This window comes from Myotis daubentonii, chromosome 1 (assembly GCF_963259705.1).
Source record: "Myotis daubentonii chromosome 1, mMyoDau2.1, whole genome shotgun sequence".
Lineage (NCBI taxonomy): Eukaryota > Metazoa > Chordata > Mammalia > Chiroptera > Vespertilionidae > Myotis > Myotis daubentonii.
In genome coordinates, this window is record NC_081840.1 from 57,294,827 (window position 1) to 57,318,648 (window position 23,822).

Below are 23,822 nucleotides of genomic sequence, written 5' to 3' on the forward strand. Positions count from 1 at the left end.
TTCACATGCAGCCTGTGGGTCAGCTTACCTGGTTGTCGATCTTGATTTCTGTCAAGGTGTCATTTTCTCTTAGTGCCTCCACCAGGGCCAGGATCCCAGCTCCAGTTACAAAATTGGATTCTATGTTTAGACTTTTCAAGGTCTTGTTCACTTTCAGCATATCTGCAAAAGCCTTATTATTCAAAAATGAAGTAACCATTAGGGTTTCTAAAGATTTATTTTCTGAAGTCCCCACCCCCAAATTAAGTGAGTCTTTTTTACAGTACTTAAAAACTTAGTTAAATCATACTTTCACCTCAAAGCGAAAAGATAATTTAAAACTCAAAAAAAAAAATGTTTAGTCCAGCAGCCCAAACTTATGAATTTCATATATCTGCAAAACTAAAAAAAAAAAAAAATACTAAGATACTGACATAGGATTACCAACTTTGCTTTGTTGAGTAAGGACATAAAAAACCCCCCAAAACTCCACTGCCATCTGTTATTACTATCAATGTCATTTTTGAGAAAAGGCAGTTTAACGTTAGGAAACATGTACAAAGGATCTAGCTTCAGAATTACTTTATTTTGCCCCTTCTTATATGAATGGATTAAAAGAAGACCTTGACCACGGAATAGCATTTAGACACTACTGATTTAGTCATATCATTTCATGTCATCCAGAAATCAGAACTCCTTAAAGATAACTCTTGGAACAAAGTCATCATTCAGAGTGGCAAACCTACTAGAGATGTCCAGTTCAAGCCTGCAGCCTGCACATATGTACCTGCTTGCTCCCCTTCCTCCCCAAGTATTCCCTTCATGAGGAAAAGATATAACTTTTAAGCGGAACCCTCACAATACATGAAAGAAAACAACAACAACAACAACAACAACAAAAACAATGCCTCCCCCCCCCAAAAACCCCCAAATAAAAGAGGGCTATTATCTTGAAGAATTGCTAAAATACAGAAAACAGAAAGACTGATGGAGAAATTAGCACAAAACTGCCTAACATGCCAGAAGTAAGTCCCGACTGGGGCATTTCATTAAAGAACTGCTTTAGGGGAGAACCAAGATGGCAGCATAGGTAAACACCGGAGAATGCTGCCTCGCACAACCACTTCAAAAATACAACTAAAAGACAGAACGGACATCACCCAGAACCACAGGAAAGCTGGCTGAGGGAAAATTCTTCAACTAGAAGGAAAGAGAACAGCATACCGAGACTCAGAGGAGGTGCAGTGCGGAAAATACAAAGGTGCGGAGGTGCGCGAGGAGCGGGCTGGTGGCTGAGGGCGCGGTTGTCGTTTTCAATCGGGAGGGAGGCTCAGATTCTGAGCTCCAGTTCTGGGCGAGTCTCTAGGGACCCAGACTCAAACGGGAGAAGCGGGAATGTCTGGCATCGGTCGGAACTCGAGGGCAGCTTTCTCTCAAAGGTTTGCAGTGGTTGCTGGGACTCTGAGAGGCAGAGCCTCCGGGGACAGGACTGAGAGCAGCCATAACTGCTCCCTCCGCCCACCCTGTTTGATCCCGTGCGACCCGCCCCGCCCAAGCCCTGCACAGAGCCATTTGCCGGATAGCCTCAGGCAAAGGCTAGATTAGCACCTCCCCAGAGGACAGAAGTTTTCCCACTGCAGACACAGCTGACTCTCACAGCCAGTTGGCCTGGAGGTCAAATCCCCCTAGTATTAACTACAACAATCAAGGCTTACCTACAACAAGACTGCGCACAAAGACCACTAGGGGGTGCACCAAGAAAGCATAAAAAAAATGCGGAGACAAAGAAACAGGACAAAATTGTCAATGGAAGATATAGAGTTCAGAACCACACTTTTAAGGTCTCTCAAGAACTGTCTAGAAGCCGCTGATAAACTTAATGAGATCTACAAGAAATCTAATGAGACCCTCGATGTTATGATAAAGAACCAACTAGAAATTAAGCATACACGGACTGAAATAAAGAATACTATACAGACTCCCAACAGCAGACCAGAGGAGCGCAAGAATCAAGTCAAAGATTTGAAATGCGAAGAAGCAAAAAACACCCAACTGGAAAAGCAAAATGAAAAAAGAATCCGAAAATACGAAGATAGTGTAAGGAGCCTCTGGGACAACTTCAAGCGTACCAACATCAGAATTATAGGCGTGCCAGAAGATGAGAGAGACCAAGATATTGAAAACCTATTTGAAGAAATAATGACAGAAAACTTCCCCTACCTGGTGAAAGAAATAGACTTATAAGTCCAGGAAGCGCGGAGAACCCCAAACAAAAGGAATCCAAAGAGGACCACACCAAGACACATCATAATTAAAATACCAAGAGCAAAAGACAAAGAGAAAATCCTAAAAGCAGCAAGAGAAAGAAACTCAGTTACCTACAAGGGAATACCCATACGACTGTCAGCTGATTTCTCAACAGAAACTTTGCAGGCCAGAAGGGAGTGGCAAGAAGTATTCAAAGTGATGAATGCCAAGAACCTACAACCAAGATTACTTTACCCAGCAAAGCTATCATTCAGAATTGAAGGTCAGATAAAGAGCTTCACAGATAAGGAAAAGCTAAAGGAGTTCATCACCACCAAACCAGTATTATATGAAATGCTGAAAGGTATCCTTTAAGAAGAGGAAGAAGAAGAAATAGGTAAAGATACAAATTATGAACAACAAATATGCATCTATCAACAAGGGAATTTAAGAATCAAGTGAATAAATAATCTGATGAACAGAATGAACTGTTGATTATAATAGAATCAGGGACATAGAAAGGGAATGGACTGACTATTCTTGGGGGGGAAAGGGGTGTGGGAGATGCGGGAAGAGACTGGACAAAAATCGTGCACCTATGGATGAGGACAGTGGGTGGGGAGTGAGGGCAGAGGGTGGGGTGGGAACTGGAAGGAGGGGAGTTATGGGGGGGAAAAAAGAGGAACAAATGTAATAATCTGAACAATAAAGATTTAATAATAAAAAAAAAAGAACTGCTTTAGGCCCCGGCCCGTGTGGCTCATTGGGTTGGAGCATTGTCCTGTACATTGAAAGTTCCAGGGTTTGATTCCCAGTCAGGGCACATACCTAGCTTTCGGTTTGTTCCCTGGTTGGGCACATGTGAGAGGCAACTGATGGATGTTTCTCTCTCTCTCTCTCTCTCAAAAAAAAAGAAGTGTCTTAGGAACAAATGGGACAACTAGAGTATGTGGAGAACACACCACCCCTCCCTGTGGTTTCCCAGAAAAGAGTACCTGCCAGCACAACTATCAGTGAAAAATCTCCTAGAAGAGCCTCTAGTGAGGGTGCTAGGACCCGAGAGAGAAGCAGTGCAGAAACGGAGGCACCTCCAGACCATCACCAGGTACGATACGGATGAAAGGAAGGGAGAGGCAACTATTGCCCAGGAGTGAAACACACAGAAATCTACCCTTGCAGATGAAGCCCTCCTAACGGCAGCGCTCGTGGGGGAGCCCTGGTTGCCTGCCGGCTCCTCATACCCTCACTACGAAGACGGTGGCCAGTCAATTCACCTGCCTGCTTGGAAAACACTCATTCATTCATTCATTCATTCATTCATTCAAAAAAAGACTATTATGTTCCAGCAGTAGAGAAAACAAAAATCTCTCCTAGTGAGCTTATATTTGAGGAGGGTGGAATCAAAATTAATTAACAAAATATGCAGCCTGCCATGTGGTGAGTCAGAGGAAGTGATCCTGGCTTACCCAAATCAAACTTGCTCTCTATTCAGAAATATGAACGGGCAACCAGTGATTGACAGACATGTGAGAAAAACCAACATAAAAGAGAGAAGTGTTATATTAGATATTAATGTTAAGAAATGTTTAAGAGAAGATCAACATTCATCCAATAGGAGTTTCAAAAGGACAATAACAAAAAAGAAAAGAGAAAGCAAAAAAATACAAAGTAACAGGAAAAAATTTCCCAGAGTTGAAGAAAGCTACACGTCTTTTTGTTGTTGTTGTTAATCCTCACTGAGGATATTTTTCCATTGATTTTTTAGGGAGAGTGTAAGAGAGAGGGAAAGACAGAGAGAAACATTGATGTGAGAAAAACACATTGACTGGTTGATTCCTGCACGAACCCCCACTAGGGCCCAGGCCAGGGAGGATCCTGCAATCAAGGTATGTGCCCTTGACTGGAATCTAACCCGGGACCCAAACTGGCTCGGGCAGCTATAAGTCTTTATCTGAAAGCACCCACTAAGGCTCAGAGGAAAAAAAGGCTCAAAAGTGGGCATATAAAGTGAAATTTCAGAACTCCAAGGAGAGAGAGAGTCCTCAAAGTTTCTAGCAAGAAAAAATAAGTTACATGGAAAAAAGAGTCACTCAATTTCAAGGCACTTGGAAATTGTAAGTGCTAAGAATAAGTTTCAAATTCGGAGTCAACCCATATGATAACATAAAATATGACATAAAGCCGCTGGTATAGTTCAGTGGTTAAGCATCAATCTATGAACCAGAAGGTCACGGCTCAACTCCTGGTCCGGGCACATGCCCAGGTTGCGGGCTCGATCCCCAGTGGCGGTGTGCAGGAGGCAGCCGATCAATGATTCTCTCTCATCATTGATGTTTGTATCTCCCTCTCCCTTCCTCTCTGAAATCAATAAAAATATATTTATTTTTAAAATAGGATATAAAATACATAAAGCTCAAATGTGTGACGATAATAAAATGACTACAATTTGGTGACAGAAGAACAAGGAGGGATGGAAGGTACAGTAACTTCAGAATTGCCTCATCTTGTCTAATGGAGGATAAAAAATTATCTAAGATGGCAAATTAAAAATAAAAATGTATGTATACTAGTGTTTTTCTACTGTGATTGCATATTAGAATGACCTGGAAGCCTTAAAAATATATACCAATGCTTGGGCCCCAACCCAGAATAATGAAATCAGAACCTGGTGGCCTTGATAGCTACATTTTTAAATTGCTGACAGTACTACAGATGTCCCCATCTCACCCCTCACCGCTCTGCCCCCCTCCACCCAACCCCCATCCCACCATAGGCCTTCATCACACTATTGTCTGTGTCCATAGCTGCATTTTTGAAAAGCTCCCCAGGTGACTAACATTCAGCCAGGATTGACAGACACTTTAATTAAAGTTAGAAAGACAACAACTAGAAGAATGAAAAACAAACCAATAGTGATTATTCTGGGGAATAGAACAAGGAACGTCTAAACCAGTGGTTCTCAACCTTCTGGCCCTTTAAATACAGTGCCTCATGTTGTGACCCAACCATAAAATTATTTTCGTTGCTACTTCATAACTGTAATGTTGCTACTGTCATGAATCGTAATGTAAATATCTGATATGCAGGATGGCCTTAGGCGACCCCTGTGAAAGGGTCGTTCAACCGCCAAAGGGGTCGCGACCCACGGGTTGAGAACCGCTGGTCTAAACTATTTAAATTGTTTTTATGGAGGAAGAAACAGGAAGAAAGGAGAAGGTATCCAAGTTGGGTTTCTCAGGCTCTGCACTGTGGACATTTGAGGCAGGGAATTCTTTGTTGTGGGGGGTTGTCTTGTGTGCTGTAGAAGGTTTAGCAGTCTCTGAGACCCACTGAATGCCAACAGTACCCCTCCCAGTAATGACAACCAAAATTATCTCCAGACTGCCCTGAGTTGAGAACCACCGGACTAGAAGAATAATCCTGCGTATTAGTCAGGCAGTTGCTTGAACTAAAAAGCAAGTACAAAGATTTGGACTGACGTGATTGTACAGCGTGTAAATCAAAGTGCCAGGTCTTTAATTAGAAATAAATGTACACATTTTAATTAGAGCACCAGAGGAAATGCATCAGGCCTTTCCTTATGGACGCTTCAGGCTTTGAGATGTACTTTCGTTATTAGCATAACAAAATGTCAGAGCAATTATGCCTTTATAAAAAAGCTGCAAGACCTCCTGGCAGGCAGCCAGATCTTGCCAATTTCTTTTAAACTTGAGAGAGCACTTTTCTCATACTGAACAAAACAGGGGAGACCCAGCCAAACATAACCCTGGGCAGTAGGCCCAAGTTCATTTAAGTTCAGCAAATATTTGAGCATCTATTACATGTGCTGGGGATGATAACATTAGTAAAACAAAGACTAGATTTCTTAAATATTATAGAAATAATTAGGGTAAAAATACATCTTTAAAGAGAAGGCTTTGCTTTCTGTACTTTACAGTGCTGTATGAAATGCAGTTTTCTGCAATGTCTAAATCTGTCATCCAAATGGTAGCCACCAGACATGCAGCTGTGGAGGCCTTGAAAAATGGCTGGTCTGAATGGAGACGCACTGTAAATGTAAAACGCACAAAGATGTATATGAAGACAATAAGGTAAAATACCTCATTATATTTTCAACCTGTATTTTGAAATTTTGAATATATTAGTTTAAATAAAATATATTATTAAAGTTAAAATTAATTTCATTTATTTCTTTTTGTTTTTTGTTTGTGGTTTGTTTTTTTTTGTTGTTGTTGTTATTCTTCACCTGAGGATATTTCCATTGCTTTTCAGAGAGTAGAAGCGAGGGAGGCAGTGAGGGGAGGGGAGAGAAAGAGCGAGAGAGAGAGAGAGAGAGCGAAGAGAAACATCAATGTGAGAGAGACACAAGCATTGGTTGCCTCCTGCACATGCCCCAACTGGGACCAGGAATCGAACCTGGGACCCTTTGGTGTGAAGGCCAACACTCTAACCATTGAGCAACACCAGCCAGGGCTCTTTGTTTTTTAATGTGGCTACTGAAAAATTGAAAATTATGCATATGGCTTACATTTGTGGCTGTCATTTTCTTTTGATTGTACAGTGCTGTAATAAACTCTTGATTTTTCTGGGGCATCATTGTTAATAATAATAGCATTTTTTACACATTTGGGTCTTTTCTCTACACTGGCATTCAAGTGATGGCAAGTTCCGTCAATACTCACTTCTATAGTTGTGGTTATATGGAAGTACTTGGCACATGGTGAACTAAACTTAACTACAGGTCACTAAATTCACTTCCTGGCTTGGCCACATGCTTAATCTTAGTTAAGTTACTCAGCCTCTCTGAGCCTCAATTGCCTCCTCTGTAAAATGGAGATAATGCAATCTTACATACACGTTGTCTACATTTGCAATGATCTCACAAGTGCCTTGTTGAATCAAGTTTTGAACCTTACATAGAAAAGTGTCTTGAAGCTCTTTGCTTTAATGCTGATTTTTACTTCTCAGCAGTGAGGCGTTTAGTCATAAACAGTCTGAAGCCTGTGGGGTAACGAACCAATTTTCAAACTATACAAAGGCTCTTTCCTAACAATGGCATAACTGAAAGGGGAATCATCTAGGGCAGAGGTCGGCAAACTGCGGCTCGCGAGCCACATGCGGCTCTTTGGCCCCTTGAGTGTGGCTCTTCCACAAAATACCGACTTCTGTGCATGGGCCACAAAGTTTCAATCGCACTGTACATGCGTGCCCGCACGTGGCATTTTGTGGAAGAGCCACACTCAAGGGGCCAAAGAGCCGCATGTGGCTCACAAGCTGCAGTTTGCCAACCACTGATCTAGGGCAGAGGTTGCCAACCTTTCGGACCTCACAGACCACTAATCTATGGGCATCCAGGTGAGAGCTGGGCCATCTTGGTATAAAGCCAAAAAGTCTTTTCTCTTCACACCCTGAAGGACAGCAATTCTTCTTCACAATTGTATGGTATGCTGGTCACACAGTGTGCATAGTTTTTGCATTAAAAACAGTATCAAAGAAATTACTATACAGTGGGGCCTTGACTTATGAGTTTAATTTATTCCGTGACGGAGCTCGTAACTAAAATTACTTGTATGTCAAATCAATTTTCACCATTACAATGAATTGAATGCTGGCTGATGTTGTGGCGTTCACTGTGACGTTCGCTGCGCCAACTAGCGGTGGGGTATCTGAAGCTGGCTTGTAACCCGAATTTTAGCTCGCAACTCAAAGCAAAAAATCAGCCGAGAGACGGCTCGTATCTCGAAAAACTCGTTAGTCGGGACACTCGTAAGTCAAGGCCCCACTGTATAGTAATTTCTTTGATACTGTTTTTAATGCAAAAACTATATGTTGAATGCACACTGTGTGACCAGCATTTGGAATTTACTTAGTTCAGTTAGAAAGCTATCTATGTGATCTGAGTAGGTTAGATTATTTATTAGTAGTGTTGAAAATGGATTAGAAATTATTTCCATTCCTGCCATTTTATTCTAAACTAGTGACCCGGTGCACAGATCCATGCACATTGAAAGGAAATTAATTAGAAGGTGGCTAGTGGGGTGAGACTGGGCAAGACGGGCTGGATACACCCTGGAGTCAACCTTCCATGGTTCCTCCCTGGCCAGCCGCACCTGGGGTGGCGCCCCGGCTTAAAGGGCATCTGCAGAGTGAGCGGGGTCCTTCCAGCAGGTGAGGTCTCTCAGCCTCGCCTGCGGGTGGGGCTGAAACAAGCTCTCCGACATCCCCCGAGGGGTCCTGGATTGTGAGAGGATGGTTCTTGGGTGATGCACCCTGGAATCGGGCTCCCTCGTCTCTGGTCCCAGGATGCGTCACCTAAGAACCGCTGCTGCCAAGTCACCGCAGCTTGGTAACTCCTGCATTGAGTGTCTGCCCCCTCGTGGTCAGTGCATGTCATAGCTACTGGTCGGAACGTCTGCCCCCTGGTGGTCATTGTGCATCATAGCTACCAGTCAGACAGTCGCTTAGCCTAACCTATCTAATAAAAGGGTAATATGCAAATTAACCATCACTCTGTCACAAAGTACTCAGCCCCACGGGAGTCCCCCAGTCCTGGGGGGACAGCTGCTGAGAGTGGGTAGTGTGAGCGGCCTGGTGGAATGCTTGCTTTGTCGCCATGGCGACGAGGCAAGCGTTCCACCCCAGCTGTGGAGGGCCTCTGGGCAGAGGGCACAGAACAGTTCGTGGGGGAGGGGGGACGAGGCAAGCGTTCTGTGCCTGGCCGCAGATGGGCCTATGGGCCGCGGAGAGCCTCTGGGCAGCGGGCGCAGAGTGGCCAGGCCCTGCAGAGAGCTTCTGGTGCACGGATTCGTGCGCAGGGCTACTAGTTATATATATAGATAATATATCAAGTAGGAGTGACAAGTTATTTCTTTGTACATCATCCCTTTAGTCACTTACATACAAAATGCACTGTGAATATTTTTGCTTTATTGAAAACAAATCTAAAAGGCAGAGATTATATAAAACTAGAGGCCCGGTGCACAAAAATTTGTGCACTCGGGGTTGGGAGAGGAGGTCCCTCAGCCTGGCCTGTGCCCTCTCACAGTCTGGGACCCATCAGGAGATAAGGACCTGCTGGTTTAGGCCTGCTCCCGGGTGGCAGAGGGCAGGCCTAATCCTAGGTGTAACCCCTGGTCGGGCTCAGAGCAGGGCCCATTGGGGAGTTGGGGCGCCGCTTCTTGTCATGCACAGAGCAGGGCGGATTGGGAGGTTGCCATGCCACCCTCAGTCATGCTCAGGGTAGGGCCGATTGGGGGGTTGGGGCACCACCCCCTGTCACACTCAAGGCAGGGTCCATAGGGAGGTTGCAGCGCCACTCCTGTCATGCACAGAGCAGGGCCGATCAGAGGGTTGGGGCTCCGCACCCTGTCACACTGATCCCGGTGCTGGGAAGCCTCGCTGCTCCGCTGATCCCAGGGCCAGGACGCCTCTCGGCTCCCCTGATCCCTGGCCCGGAGGCCTCTCGGCTCCGCTGATCACCGGGGCCGGAGGCCTCTCTGCTCCGCTGATCACGGGGCCGGGAGGCCTCTGGACTCCGCTGATCACCGGGGCTGGGAGGCCTATGGACTCCGCTGATCACCGGGCCGGGAGGCCTCTGGACTCCGCTGATCACTTGGGGCCGGGAGGCCTCTCGGCTCCGCTGATCGCGAGGCCTCTCGGCTCCGCTGATCACCGGGGCTGGGAGGCCTCTCGACTCCGCTGATCACTGGGGCCGGGAGGCCTCTCGGCTCCGCTGATCGCCGGGCCTCCGACTCCGCTGATCACCGGGGCCGGGAGGCCTCTCAGCTCCGCTGATCACCGGGGCCGGGAGGCCTCTCAGCTCCACTGATCACCGGGGCCGGGAGGCCTCTCGGCTCTGCTGATCACTTGGGGCCGGGAGGCCTCTCGGCTCTGCTGATCACTTGGGGCCGGGAGGCCTCTCGGCTCCGCTGATCACCGGGGCCGGGAGGCCTCTCGGCTCCGCTGATCACTTGGGGCCGGGAGGCCTCTCGGCTCCGCTGATCACTTGGGGCCGGGAGGCCTCTCGGCTCTGCTGATCACTTGGGGCCGGGAGGCCTCTCGGCTCCGCTGATCACCGGGGCCGGGAGGCCTCTCGGCTCCGCTCATCACCGGGGCCGGGAGGCCTCTCGGCTCCGCTGATCTCAGGGCCGGGAGGCCTCTCGGCTCCGCTCATCACCGGGGCCGGGAGGCCTCTCGGCTCCGCTCATCACCGGGGCCGGGAGGCCTCTCGGCTCCGCTGATCTCAGGGCCGGGAGGCCTCTCGGCTCCGCTGATCACTGGGGCCGGGAGGCCTCTGGGCTCCGCTGATCATTGGGGCCGGGAGGCCTCTTGACTCTGCTGATCCCAGGCCCTGAGGCCTCTCTGCCCTGCTGCTTCAGGGCTGTTTGGCTTCGCTCTGCTTGGAGCCTGAGTATGCAAATTAATCGCCATCTTTTAGCTTCTATAATTAAAACATTGTATCTTTTGGAGTTGTTGCTTCAGGAGCTCAGAGCCCTGCAGCTGCGGGGATCCTTGACTTTCTCCATCGCTGGGGCAACCAAGCCTCCTATTCTCAGCTGCCTGGCTGCCAGCCGCCATCTTGGCTGACAGTTAATTTGCATATCTCGCTGATTAGCCAATGAAAAAGGTATCGGTTGTACGCCAATTACCATTTTTCTCTTTTATTAGTATAGGGTGATATACAGATAAGAATCCTTAAATTGTTAATTTCATTTTACCAATGATCTAGTTGTGCTCTTTTCCTAATTTAATGATAGATTTTAAATTCAAAACTGCTCTCAACTTACAAATTTAGGTAAGTAATAATTTCTGGTGAAAATATCAACTTATGTAATCGTGGAAATATTCTCTACTGCTGAGAGGCTGGAGGGCACACTCCTTCATTCATTTATCAAGTGTTTTTCAAACATCTACCCCGTGCCAGCGCCATGACTTTCACTTTGTCTGTTTTTAATGGTATTTCAGATCTTCCAAAAGACCTGTTGCTTTAAATCACTGCATCAAGTAAATAAAACTTCTGATTTTCTAGCTGAGCATTAGATGCTGTAGAACCACAGGGAGATACTCAGGCTCCTGATAACTGACATATTTTAGCAAATGTTTGACAGGGAGGCATTGTGTGTAAATACAGCATAGCTTGATGGTTAAGCATCCTCGTTGAGGAACCAAAAAGGCCTGGTGGTGAATCCTGGCTCTACTGCCTATTGGCTGAGTCACCTTAGAAAAGTTAATTAACCTCTCTGAGCCTCAGATTGCTCATTTGTCAAAGTGGGAACTAATAATAGTACATACCTGATAATAACATAGTGAGGATTAGGTGAGGTGACCTGTGTAAAGTATAGAGATCAGTGCTGGATTTACTAATTGCTCAAGAAATGTTAGCTATTAATAGGAGGAGTAACACTGATGATGGTGATTGTAGTAGTAGTTAATTGGGTCAAGGGTTTCCTTGTTTAGCTGGACTATCTAATGTGCATAGAGGGAATAGGGCTTTGGTTTTTTATTTTCATATTCTGGTTAACAATATCAAACACAAAACGTTTCAGGATTTAGTTGTTAAAATATTTCTGAAACATACTAATCCATTTTAAAGATTAAAATGAAATATACTTTAATATTTTTATATGTGCCAAGTTCCTGTAGGATTTGGGATCTTATGATTGTGACAGAATGTTATTACAGATGCAAAAGTTTCAGAAAATTTGTACTAAGCCCAGAACAAAATCTAAATATTTGTTTAGCTAAATGCCTCATCTAATCCTGTTTCTTTCCTCTAAAAAGTGTATTGCTAACAAAATTCTACTTAATTCAAAGTGCCTGACAACTGGGTCTTGTTTTATTGTCTCATTATAACTTATTTTGTTTATTAACTGTAGAAAATAAATTTACCAGATCTAAAAATTGTCAATAAGACAAATTAAAGAGTTTATAATGAATTTAATCTTTTCACGTTATTTATTTCTAAGAACTTTACTCACAATTGCCACAGGGTCATTGCTGCGGGTGGCAGCCAGGCTGAACTTCTTGACATGGGTGTTGGTCTCCAGAGCCTTTGCAAATTCTCTCAGGGTTGGAATTGGAATGTTCTACGATGGGGAAGGTACAGAGAGTTGATAAGCCAAGGATCCATAGCTTTTAAGTACTTTATATATTTGGATGACTAATTGCATGCTAACTCCTCTAAAAGACATTTATCATCCATCTTCCAACAACTGAAGCCATCCCTAACCAATAGCCACGCTGTGTCTAATAAGGGAATGTAACACAACAAGACACTGTGGCATCGCCTTTCTGTTTACTAACCAAAAAATTATGCACCTACCATATTCCCTCTTCTCTTTCATTCTCTGTGTTCTAACCAGACTGACCTACTTGCTAATATACCATGGTCTTTCTCTCCTCTATACCTTTAGATATGCTTTTTCCTTTATCTGGAAATTCCTCTGTCCTTTCTCTGATTAATTCCTACTCTTCTTTTAAGACTCAGCTAAAATATTACCTCCTTTGTTTATTGGCTCTCATAGGCAGAATCAAAGTTTTCCTTACCTGCAATTCCATAACATTTGGGGGCTTACCACACTGTGTCCTAATGATTTGTTTAGTGTTATTCTCCTAACAATAAGTTCTTCAGAATAGACAAAAATGAAACGTACTCCCTCTTCTACAGCACTTAGCCGGGTACTGACCACTGGGGAGGGTGGCAACATAGGGTGCAGCCAGAGGTTGACGTGAGTCTTACATGTTCCACAGACTAGTTCTGGGACTGTGAGCAACTTAACCTCTTTAAGTCCCACTAAGAATTAAATGAAATAATGAATTTCAAGTTTTTAGCAAAAAATCTGGTACATAACGAGTACTCAATAAAAGTCTATTATTATTTTTAAAATATATTATTGATTTCAGAGAGGGAGGGAGAGGGAGAGAGAGACAGAAACATCAATGATGAGAATCGTTGATAGGCTGCCTCCTGCATGCCCCCTGCTGGGGATCGAGCCCACAACCCAGGCACGTGCCCTTGACTGAAATTGAGCCCAGAACCCTTCAGTCCCCAGGCCAACGCTCTGTCCACTGAGCCAAACCGGCTAGGGCAAAAGTCTGATATTATTAAATGCTAAAAATTGGCCCAACAAGAATGAACAAAACATGTCAGACAACGTTCTCTCTCCCTCTCTCTCTCTCATACACAACACACACACACACACACACACACACGCACGCACGCACGCACGCACGCGCACACACACACACACACCTCTACTTGAGAGTCACATGACCTATTGCCAAATAGAATAAAGTGGAAGTGACAATGTGTGACTTCAGAGAATAAGTAATAACATACACTGTGGCTTCCTGACTGTTCTCTTTCTCTTGGATCACTCATGTTGGGGGAAGCCAGCTGTCATGATGTGTGGACACAGGTAAAAACAGAGGCTTCCTATAAACAGCCACGGGAGTGCACCTTCCAGGAAGTAGATCCTACTCCTCAGGCGGGCCTGTAAGGGATCGCAGCCCTGGCGGACAGCCTGCCTAGAGCCTTTTTGAAACACTGAGTCAGACTACCCAGCTAAGTCACTCCCTGTTTCCTGATCCTCAGAAACTGGGTGAAAGAATCAATGTTTCTTCTTTTAAGCCTGTAAGTTTTGAAGTAATTTGCTATTCAACAATAGATAACCAGTATATTACTTAACACAACGACTATTAATTGTTTCCAAGAATTCTAGAAATCATTTTTTTAAACCTACTTCTTCTTTTGAATGGGATGTCTTGCCTCAAAATCAGTGACTCAAAAGATTTCAACTAGGTAATCAGTCATCCCCTTTAAGTTTGCTAAACTCACGATAAATCAAGTGACTGACAACAGTCATAGTGAGATACCTTAATGTTGTTGAGATTGACTTCTTGGAGGCTGGGATCGTTAGCTTTCATCTGCTGCAGACTTACTTCCACATTTGTGGGGTTGGGTGGTTCCTCAAATACAGGCTTGACCTTTTCACCTTTGACCACATCTAAGACACAAGTTTAAAAAAAAAAAGAAAAGAAAGGATTCTCCTGTCAAAATCAGTGATGATCCTCCCCCCCGCCCCCACCGCCAAATAACCTTTCTTTCACATGCTTTGATCCTAATAATACTTTATTATCAATGACAGTAAGCTTATTCTCAACTAAACAAGCATGGGAATGGTATGGCTCTGACTTACAGTTTCAAAGATGGATGCTTCTCAACAGCAATGAGAAGTCTCAGTAGCTGACACTGCATGGAGCCAAAAGTGCAGGAGACCTACTGCAAGCATGTCAAACTCGCTGCCCGTGGGCCGCATGCAGCCCACAACGAATATTTTTGCAGCCCAGCCAATATAACAGAATGTAATGGACGTTTTAGTAAAAATTTTGTAACTTAATTTTTACAATATGCTGTTATACATAATTATTAATAACGCACTACAACATTTGCTAATACAAAAATATGTATACACAATTTGAATAATTATTAATTCCAATGTGTTAAATCTGAAAAGAAAGAAACATCAATTGAGCTATCAATTGTTAAGTGTGTATACATTTTTTTGGAATCCCTGTATTGTTGGTGGAAATGTTGGTGCATGATTTTGGGGAGAGTAATCCAGCATCACCTGTCAAAATTTAAAATGTAGAAACTTTATGACCCAGAAACTCTATATCTAGAAGTCTAATCTACAGAAAAAATAGCATAAAAACATAAAGATATACATTCAGGAATGTTCATTGATGTATTACTGGTGACAGTAAAACAGGATAAAATGTCCATCGATGTGAAAATGGTTAAATAAGTTATAGCATAATTACCTAATAAGATGCTATCTATTCACTAAAAGAACAGGCAAACCTACATGTACTGGTACGAGACTAGAACCATAATTTTAAAAAAAAGTTAATGAAAAATAAAATACCTAGGTCTAAACCTAAAAAATATGTACAAAATTGGTATGAGAAAAACTATAACACTTTAGAACAACAAAGTTGGAGGACTATCACTACTCAACTTCAAGACTTACTATAAAGATGTAGTAATCAAGCCCTAGCTGGGTGGCTCAATTGGTTGGAGTGTCATCCCTTATACCAAAGGTTACAGATTTGATTCCAGGTCAAGGCACATGTTTCTCTCTCACATTGATGTTTCTCTCTCTCTCCCTCTCGCTCTAAAAATCAATAAAGTGAGGATTTTTTTTAAAAGAGCTACAGTAATCAAGACAGAGTGGCAAAAGTGAAAGAATATACAAATTAGTAGACTAGAATAGAACCCTGAAATAGACCTACATACATATGGTCAACTGATCTTTGACAAAGGAACAAAGGTAATGAAATGGAAAAAGGATGGGACATCCATATGCAAAAAATGAATTTAAACACAGATCTTACATTTTTATAAAAATTAACCCCAAATGGATCAAAGACTTAAATATAAAATGCAAAACTATAAAACTCCTAGAAGATAACATAAGTGAAAACCTAAATGACCTTGAGTTTGGTAGTGAATTTTTAAATATAACACCAAAGGCAGCCATGAAAAAATTGATAGGCTGGACTTAATTCAAATGAAAAGTTTCTACTCTGTGCCCTTGGCTGGTAAGGCTCAGTTGGTTGGGCGTTGTCCCATGCACCGAATAGTTGCTGGTTCAATTCCTGGTCAGGACACATGCCTGTGTTGTGGGCTTGATCCTGGTTGGGGCATGCAGGAGACAGCCAACTGATGTTCCCCTCTCAGACAGATGTCTCTCTCTCTCTCTTCCTTTCACCTCCTCTCTGTGGGGAGCGGCTGCAGTGTTTGGACAGGTTCAAGCCTCGGACTAATGAGAGGGCACAGTCCTCTCATGGCCACGTGCAAGTCCCAGCTTGGAGGGCAGAGCCCTCCCAGCCCAATTATAGCCAACAGCTATAGTTGCAAGCTTGAACCTATGGTCCGAACATGTGGCCCCACATACCTGAGTGATGTGGGCTTGATAGAGTTCAGGCACATGTAACTGAGTAGGATTGAAACCCATGAGAATGCTGTAAACATCTTGACCATGCCCTTACTTTGCCTCGTGGAATATGGCTATAAAATAAAGACACGGCTTGTAGTTCGTGGCGCTGTCTCTAGCTCTCCATCAGAGAGGACAGCGTCCCACCCAGTCAAAGCTTTCATTCTCTTGTCTGTCTTTTCTCAATCCTTCACTGCCCCCTCTCAAGGCTCACTGAACCTGGCTGAGCTGGCACAGTACACAAGGCGCCCAAATGTGGAGCTGAGTATGCCATGGCCTTGCCGGCTCGCCACACCTCTCTCTCTAAAAATCAATAAAAAAATCTTTTTCTAAAAAAAGTTTCTATTCTGGAAGATACTGTCAAGAGAATGAGGAGATGGACTAGAAACTGGGAGAAAATATTTGCAAAAGACATATCTGATAAAGGACTGCTATCCAAAATATACAAAGAACTCAAACTCAACAATAAGAAAACAACCTGATTTTAAAATGGGCCAAAGCCCTAGCCAGTTTGGATAGAGCGTCCACCTGGGGACTGAAGGGTTCTGGGTTCTATTTCAACCAAGGGCACATGCCAGAGCTGCGGGCTCGATCCCCAGTAGAGGGTTTGCAGGAGGCAGTTGATCAGTGATTCTCTTTCACCACTGGTGTTTCTATTTCTCGCTCCCTCTCTGAAATCAATAAAAATATATTTTAAAAAAATGGGCCAAAGACCTTAGCAGACGCTTCACCAAAGAAGATATACTGGTAGAAAATAAGCATATGAAAAGATGCTCTGCGTCATGTCATCAAGAAAGTGCAAATTAAAATGAGCTACTACTACATACCTATCAGAATGGCCAAAATCTGGAACAATGACAAAACCAAATGCTGGTGAGGATGTGGAGCAAAAACAACTCTCATCTTTACTGGTGGGAATGCAAAATGATATAGCCACTTTGGAAGACAGTTTCATGGTTTCTTAGAAAGCTAACAATACTCTTACCATAAGATCCAGCAATCATGCTCCTTGATACTTACTTGAAGGAGATAAAAAGTTTTGGTCACAAAAACCTGCACATAAGTGTTTATAACAGACTTGTTTATAACTGCCAAAACTTGGAAGCAATCACAACCAAGATGTACTGCAGAGTGAATGGATAAACTGTGGTACATTCAGAAAATGGAACATTATTCATCACTAAAAAGAAATGAGCTATCAAGCCATGAAAAAAGACATGGGGGAACCTTACATATTAATAAGAGAAAGAAAGTTGGTCTGAATAGGCTACATGCTGTATGATTTTAATATATGACATTCCGGGAAAGGCAAAACTATGGAGACAGAAAAAGATCAGTGGTTGCCAGGGGTTAGAGGGGCAGAGCACAGAGGAATTTTAGGGCAGTACAAATACTCTGTATAATACCACAGTGAAGGATACATGTCATTATACATTTGTCCAAAACCACAGAATTACACTATCAAGAATGAACCTTAATGTAAACTACGGACTCTGGGTGAAAACAATGTGTCAATGTAGGTTCATCAATTTTAACATATGTACCACTCTGTTGCAGGAAGTGGATAATGGGGGAGGCCATCCATGTAGAAAGGCAGGGGATATATAAAATATCCCTGTGACTTCCTCTCATTTTTGTTGTGAACCTAAAAATGCTCTAAAAAACAATGTGTTTTTTTTAAAGTTAATGATATACAGTATATGTCTATGTATAAGAGCCAAGAAGGTTAGGCACCAGACTTTTAACAGCAAACATGTTGTCAGAATGTTACCCTTTCATGTTGGAATTAACAATGATGAACATTCTTTATCTGTATGCATAAGAAACCAGAAAGAAAATAAAAGGAACATTGCTTGTTGTCTGTGTAAATTACCCAGAATAAATGATGATTTATACATATGCTGCTGAGACTAGAAAGCATCTCCCAAGTTTTCATCAAAGAGAATAAAATAGAATTAATCTCGGAAAAGCTGTGATCTTTGTGGAATTTTCACAGCACCTGGATCACATTGTCCAAAATTACCTGATTATTGGTTTGTCCCTACTATGGGTAGATAAGCTCCTTTGGGTAGTGACCATCTTTTATCTTTGTACCTAAAGATAAAACCCATGACACACAGTCGGTATTTGGAAGATGACCGATGAGTAAGTGGGAGAGTCTATGCCAGGGGTGGGCAAACTTTTTGACTCGAGGGCCACAATGGGTTCTTAAACTGGACCGGAGGGCCGGAACAAAAGCATGGATGGAGTGTTTGTGTGAACTAATATAAATTCAAAGTAAACATCATTACATAAAAGGGTACGATCTTTTTTTTTTTTTAGTTTTATTCATTTCAAACGGGCCGGATCCCACGGCTGGTCTAATGACTTCGCCAGGGAATGGTCTGGCACTTCTGTGCCAGCAAATCCATCCCAGTGTGTCTTTCATGCTCTCTGGGGGATGTGGGTATTCAAATTCTAATGACAAGCATCCATTATTGAGACAAAAAGACACCGAAATAGAGAAAAGAACTTATTTAAGATACGACAGTTGATTAAAACAACCTTGCGAACAGGAAACTCTGCATTCCATGCTAACTATGCAACCTATCAGCAACTTTACCTTTTGATGGAAGGGACTTAACTACAAAGTGTGTTTTGGACAAAACAATCGATTGTTACTAGTTACACTGCCAGACAGAGTTCCCATGATCAGCTACTCTATCCTGGTTTGACTGCCCAGAGCCCAGTGATCCTTGGTGAACTGATAAAGCCACCTTCAAAGGCTGCAGCACAGAGGTCAGGATGCACTAGGAGGCCCAGTGAACAGGCCTTTCCTCCCAGCAACACATGGAGGTTCCCAAGCCTCACAGAACCGCAGATTCCACGCCAACTTACTTCTCACAGGCCCTTTGCCACCTTTACTGTTGGGTGTTTCTTCATCAAATTTTGGGTTATTGAGCAAATTGTGGACTCCAAGAACAGCTGGAAGAAAAAAAATCAGCGAATAAACATTAAGTTTGGAAAAACATGTTAGGATATCCACATTGTTAATTTGTTCCTTGAAGAACAATTCTTTGTCTCATAAAGATAAGTCTCCGGACCCATACTTCCTTGCACAGTGTGTGGTACATGTATAGTGTTAAATAAACTGATATATCAACACACACACATACACAAAAACCCTCCCTGCAAGACCACCAGCAATCTATACAGGTCTTTCTACATCTGTACCTGTGACACCATTTGGGATCTGAGGGACAATGGTCTAGTGATGGTCCCAAATTACTGAAAACCTGCTAAGACCTCCTAGTAAAGTAGATTCAAACTCATCAGCTTTCCCATCTGTAAAATGTGAGGGTCGGACTGAACCTAAGGATATTTTAAGATTTGACATTATAGAAATGATGGCATGTATTTCTTCAGCGGCAAAGAGCAGAAAGATCGTGGGTCTTTTTCAATATAAGCCTCGCCGTGAGAAGTTGCCCTTTCCTTGTCTAAAGCATCTCACGGTGGGAAATAAAAGAGACACCAGCAACGGAAGGCTGAGCATGCTGAGATTTGAGGCTCCTGTACTACATGGAATTGGCACCAGGGGGCAGCACAGCATGCGAGAAACAGCACTGGGGGAGAATGCACACCAGGCAGGCTGAAGCTGCAACTGCATCCCAGCTCTCCCCTTGCTAATGAAATTACAGGCGGCCACCTGGTGAAGGATCCCAGAATCGATCATCTGTGAACAGGGGGCAGAGCTCCTGTTAACTCTGAGCTCCTCGTCAGCTGTACTGTAATCTGCACATTAGAAGGAGGCAGGAGGCCAGCACGCCATAAGGAACAGCAAGTCTAGGGTTAAAAGGGCACCCAGGAGCAGTCAGCCAATATGAATACTGTCATGTACTACCTGTGTGACTTGAGAAGTTACTAAATGCCTCCGAGCCTCAGTTTCCCCATCTGTAAAATAGGGATAATAATTATGCTTTACCTACTACAAAAATGAAATGACTGCCCTGGCCCGTGTGTTCAGTGGTTAGAGCGTTGGCCTGAGCACCAGAGGGTCACAGGTTTGATTCCTGGTCAAGGGCACATACCTGGGTTGCAGGTTCGATCCCCACCCCAGTAGGGGTGTGTGTGGGAGGCAACAAATTGATGGATCGCTCTCACATGGATGTTTCTCTCTCCCTCCCCTTTTTCTCTGCTCTACTTCCCCCTCCCTTCCACTCTCTCTAAAAATCCATGGAAAAATATCCTCACTCCTCAGGTGAGGATTAAAAAAAAAGATGAAATGACTTCCTATGCATCAGGCACTGTTCTAAGTGCTTTGTAAATTCTTATCCATAAATAAGCATTTATTACTGTGTTTCTGGCATTATCTAGGGAGATGCCCTATTTGATAAGCACAAGTTTACTGAGACCATCCAAAAAACGTATCTTGCTTTGGCCCCATTCTCACTAATAACTTCTAATTATAATTTGGCTCCCATTGCCAAGTGTTAATTTTTGTGTTACCTGTTTCCTGTGAACCTGGCAGGTGGACCCGTCCCCACTGCCTGGCCCCAATCAGACTGCTGCTACGTGCACTGACAAGATCAAATCTCCTGACCAGCAGAGCTGAGAACTAGACTGGTATGGCGGGGGACCACCCAGAAATACGGCCACTGTGGGGGTGCTCGCGTGAGGAACAATCTGTCCTTCTGCTCTCGGTCTGCTAGAGTAACATGGGCAGGGCGTTGACACGCTTTCAAAGGCTGGCAGCTCTACTTCTTCCAGAGAGAGCCATCCTAGAGAAGATGCGGGGCTTCCTCCTGGTGCTGAGGGGCACTGCTGAGGGAGGGAGGCTACGAAAAATGAACATGGCAGTTTTCTTTGGGGATTATCCCCCTGGTTTTACTGCATGAATTTCAGGATCTTCCAAACGATGGGTGTTTATCTCTTTCTTTCTTTCTTAGGCATTTCCTGGGAATTTAAGCCCAGCCCTGCATTCTCCCTTTGGGCAATTCCAGGACACACCGAGAGGCAACAGTCACCATAACATGATCCCTCCCCAGCAACCACAGGGCTAAGGAGACTGGTCACTGCTAAGCACCTTCCTAACTGTGTGGCACAGGTGCCTCAACGCTGCAGTGACTTCTGAGAGGGGTTCAAATACGTGAATTTAAAACTGACCACTGATATCACAGAAGGAATGAAAATGTAGCTGGAACCGTTTGCATGCTATTAGAATAAGGCATAGCTGGTTCTTCTAGGACAGCCGTGGGCAAACTACGGCCCGCGGGACGGATCCGGCCCGTTTGAAATGAATAAAACTAGAAAAAAAAAAAAGACCGTACCCTTTTATGTAATGATGTTTACTTTGAATTTATATTAGTTCACACAAACACTCCATCCATGCTTTTGTTCCGGCCCTCTGGCCCAGTTTAAGAACCCATTGTGGCCCTCGAGTCAGAAAGTTTGCCCACCCCTGTCCTAGGAGGACAAAGATTATAGTAATATGCCTTCCAATGGAATAAAAACGTGAGAATTCTTGCTAAAACTATGAACTATTTTTTTTAAAAACACCTCTCCCTGTGATGACCTAATGACCCTCATGATCCACATACCCATCTTATTTGGAGAAAGTGCATCCCATTGGCACACAAATACGCAGGTATATGCATGGACTCTTTCTCAAAGGACAGACAAGAAATGGGATGGGGCTTATGTAATCAGGGTGAGAGACTTACTTTCATTACATATTCTTTTTGTTGTTGTTAATCCTCACCTGAGGTTATTTATCCATTGATTTTTTTTTTTTTTTTAGGGAAAGTCAGAGAGAAATATCAATGTGAGAAACACATCGATTGGTTGCCTCCTGCATGAGCACTGACCAGGGCCCAGGCCGGGAAGGAGCCTGCAACCAACCCTGTGGTCTGCAGGCGACGCTCTATCCACTGAGCCAAACTGGCTAGGGCCATTAAATATTCTTTTGTACTTTTGGGGCTTTTTCTATCTGCATGTATAACCAGTTCAAATAATAATGCCAATAATTATTGTATTGTTGCTACTGTTAAGAAAACTAGAAAAAAAGTCAGCAGATTGGGCTGAATGTGGATTTACCACACTACATGAACGTAACAGTAATTACCCCCATTCCATAGTTGGGTTCAACAGATCTGTTAGTGGGGATCAAAATGGAACAGCAACTGGGGAAGAGCAAGAACATCATGGAAATGTGGTAATGATAAAGTGCCAAATGTGAAAGCTCTTTAGAAAGCACAGGGGCTGTTATTTTATTGTGTAAGTCCTCAGCACTCCTTCAACTCTATTCTCTGATTTCTCACAGAAACTCTTGAGTTTGGTAGGATGGGTATCACTGGGGCATTTTACAGCTGAAATTCAGCAGAATGTTTGCTCAGAGAGGTTGAGTCACCTGTATCAAGTCTTACAGCTACATAAAGACTGAAGCCAACCAGGTATCACAATAAAAGCCAGTAGCTACGGAGAAACTCAAAGGCCGCTGCCATGGGTGCCGACCTGGAGGCCACAGAACGAAACAGGAAAGTGGCCCAGAGCTGAGGACTAACCTGCAAGATCGTAGAGCTCAGTGTCGGAGGCACTGGCCAAAGCTTCCTCCAGTTCTGGATCAAGGGTCACTTTTTCTTCTTTACGCGTTTCCACGGGCTTCTCTTTGGGGATAAAGACTCTCCCTTTAAGTCAGAAGAAAAACAAAAACCATTGTGTGGGCTGCTTATTGCAGGGGAAGCGGGCCACCAGAGAATGCAGCTCTGGCTGTTAAGAGCCGAGTCATTAGGCCGTTGCACATCCAACTGGGATGCCTAAATTGCTGGGATAATGCCATTATCGATAATCCACAATTAGAAGGGGGAAGGTCAGAGGAGGAATCCTGCATTCTACAGCACTGACATCCAAGGAGACTGCAGTCCTTAACCACAGAGAGAAATGGCTTCTACCTCCCTCCTTCCCATCGATCAGCAGCACTGCCCTTAGACCTGGGCAAAGGGGGGCCCTGCCGTGGACCCCAACTTTAAAGAGCTCAGCTCTGGTCTCCTCTGGCTGCATGCCCCCCCCCTCACACACACACACACACACACACACACACACACACACACACACACACACACACACCGTTTCTGCCCCACCAAGGGAAGAATCACGGGACAAAGGGACATTCCCACTGAGAACAGAGGCTGCCTGCCAGACCACACCCAGGCACCTTGGACCCTGGGATTCTTTGCCAAGAGCCCTGAGCCTGCTTCCAGGGCCTGCATGAATCCCTTCTCCATGCCCACCCTCCTGAGTGCAGGTCACACTGCTGGGATGTACACCCCCAGGCCAAGGAGAGGCAGTGGTGGATGAGTATGAATGAAGCTTGGATATGCAGGCGGAGGTGTCAACCATATGCATTTGAGGTCCTGGTAGAGAAGGAGAGACATCCCTGTGTAGAACTCTTGGAAACCCAAGAGTACTGGCCTACGTATACTTATAGGATATAACATATTTTAACAGTTTGTTAACTTAAATTTTTTTTTTTTTTAAAAAGGCACTTGGACTTCTGTTTGTGTTCTTGTCTTGGACCCTGCAAATATTCCGACCAGATTCATCCAAATGGCCCTGGGATTCCTA

At 44.0% G+C, this 23,822-nt stretch overlaps 1 protein-coding gene across 1 annotated transcript in view; it reads right to left on the bottom strand.

Moving 5' to 3' along the window:
* Positions 1-23,822, bottom strand: part of TMOD2 (tropomodulin 2) — a 56,686-nt gene that overhangs the window by 11,935 nt on the left and 20,929 nt on the right. The window contains exons 4-8 of the mRNA XM_059701257.1: positions 22,763-22,885; positions 19,101-19,187; positions 14,101-14,231; positions 12,204-12,311; positions 29-172 (exon numbers count right to left, since the gene is read on the bottom strand). Of these exons, the coding sequence (XP_059557240.1) occupies positions 29-172; positions 12,204-12,311; positions 14,101-14,231; positions 19,101-19,187; positions 22,763-22,885 (593 nt within the window). The remainder of the gene's footprint in view (positions 1-28; positions 173-12,203; positions 12,312-14,100; positions 14,232-19,100; positions 19,188-22,762; positions 22,886-23,822) is intronic.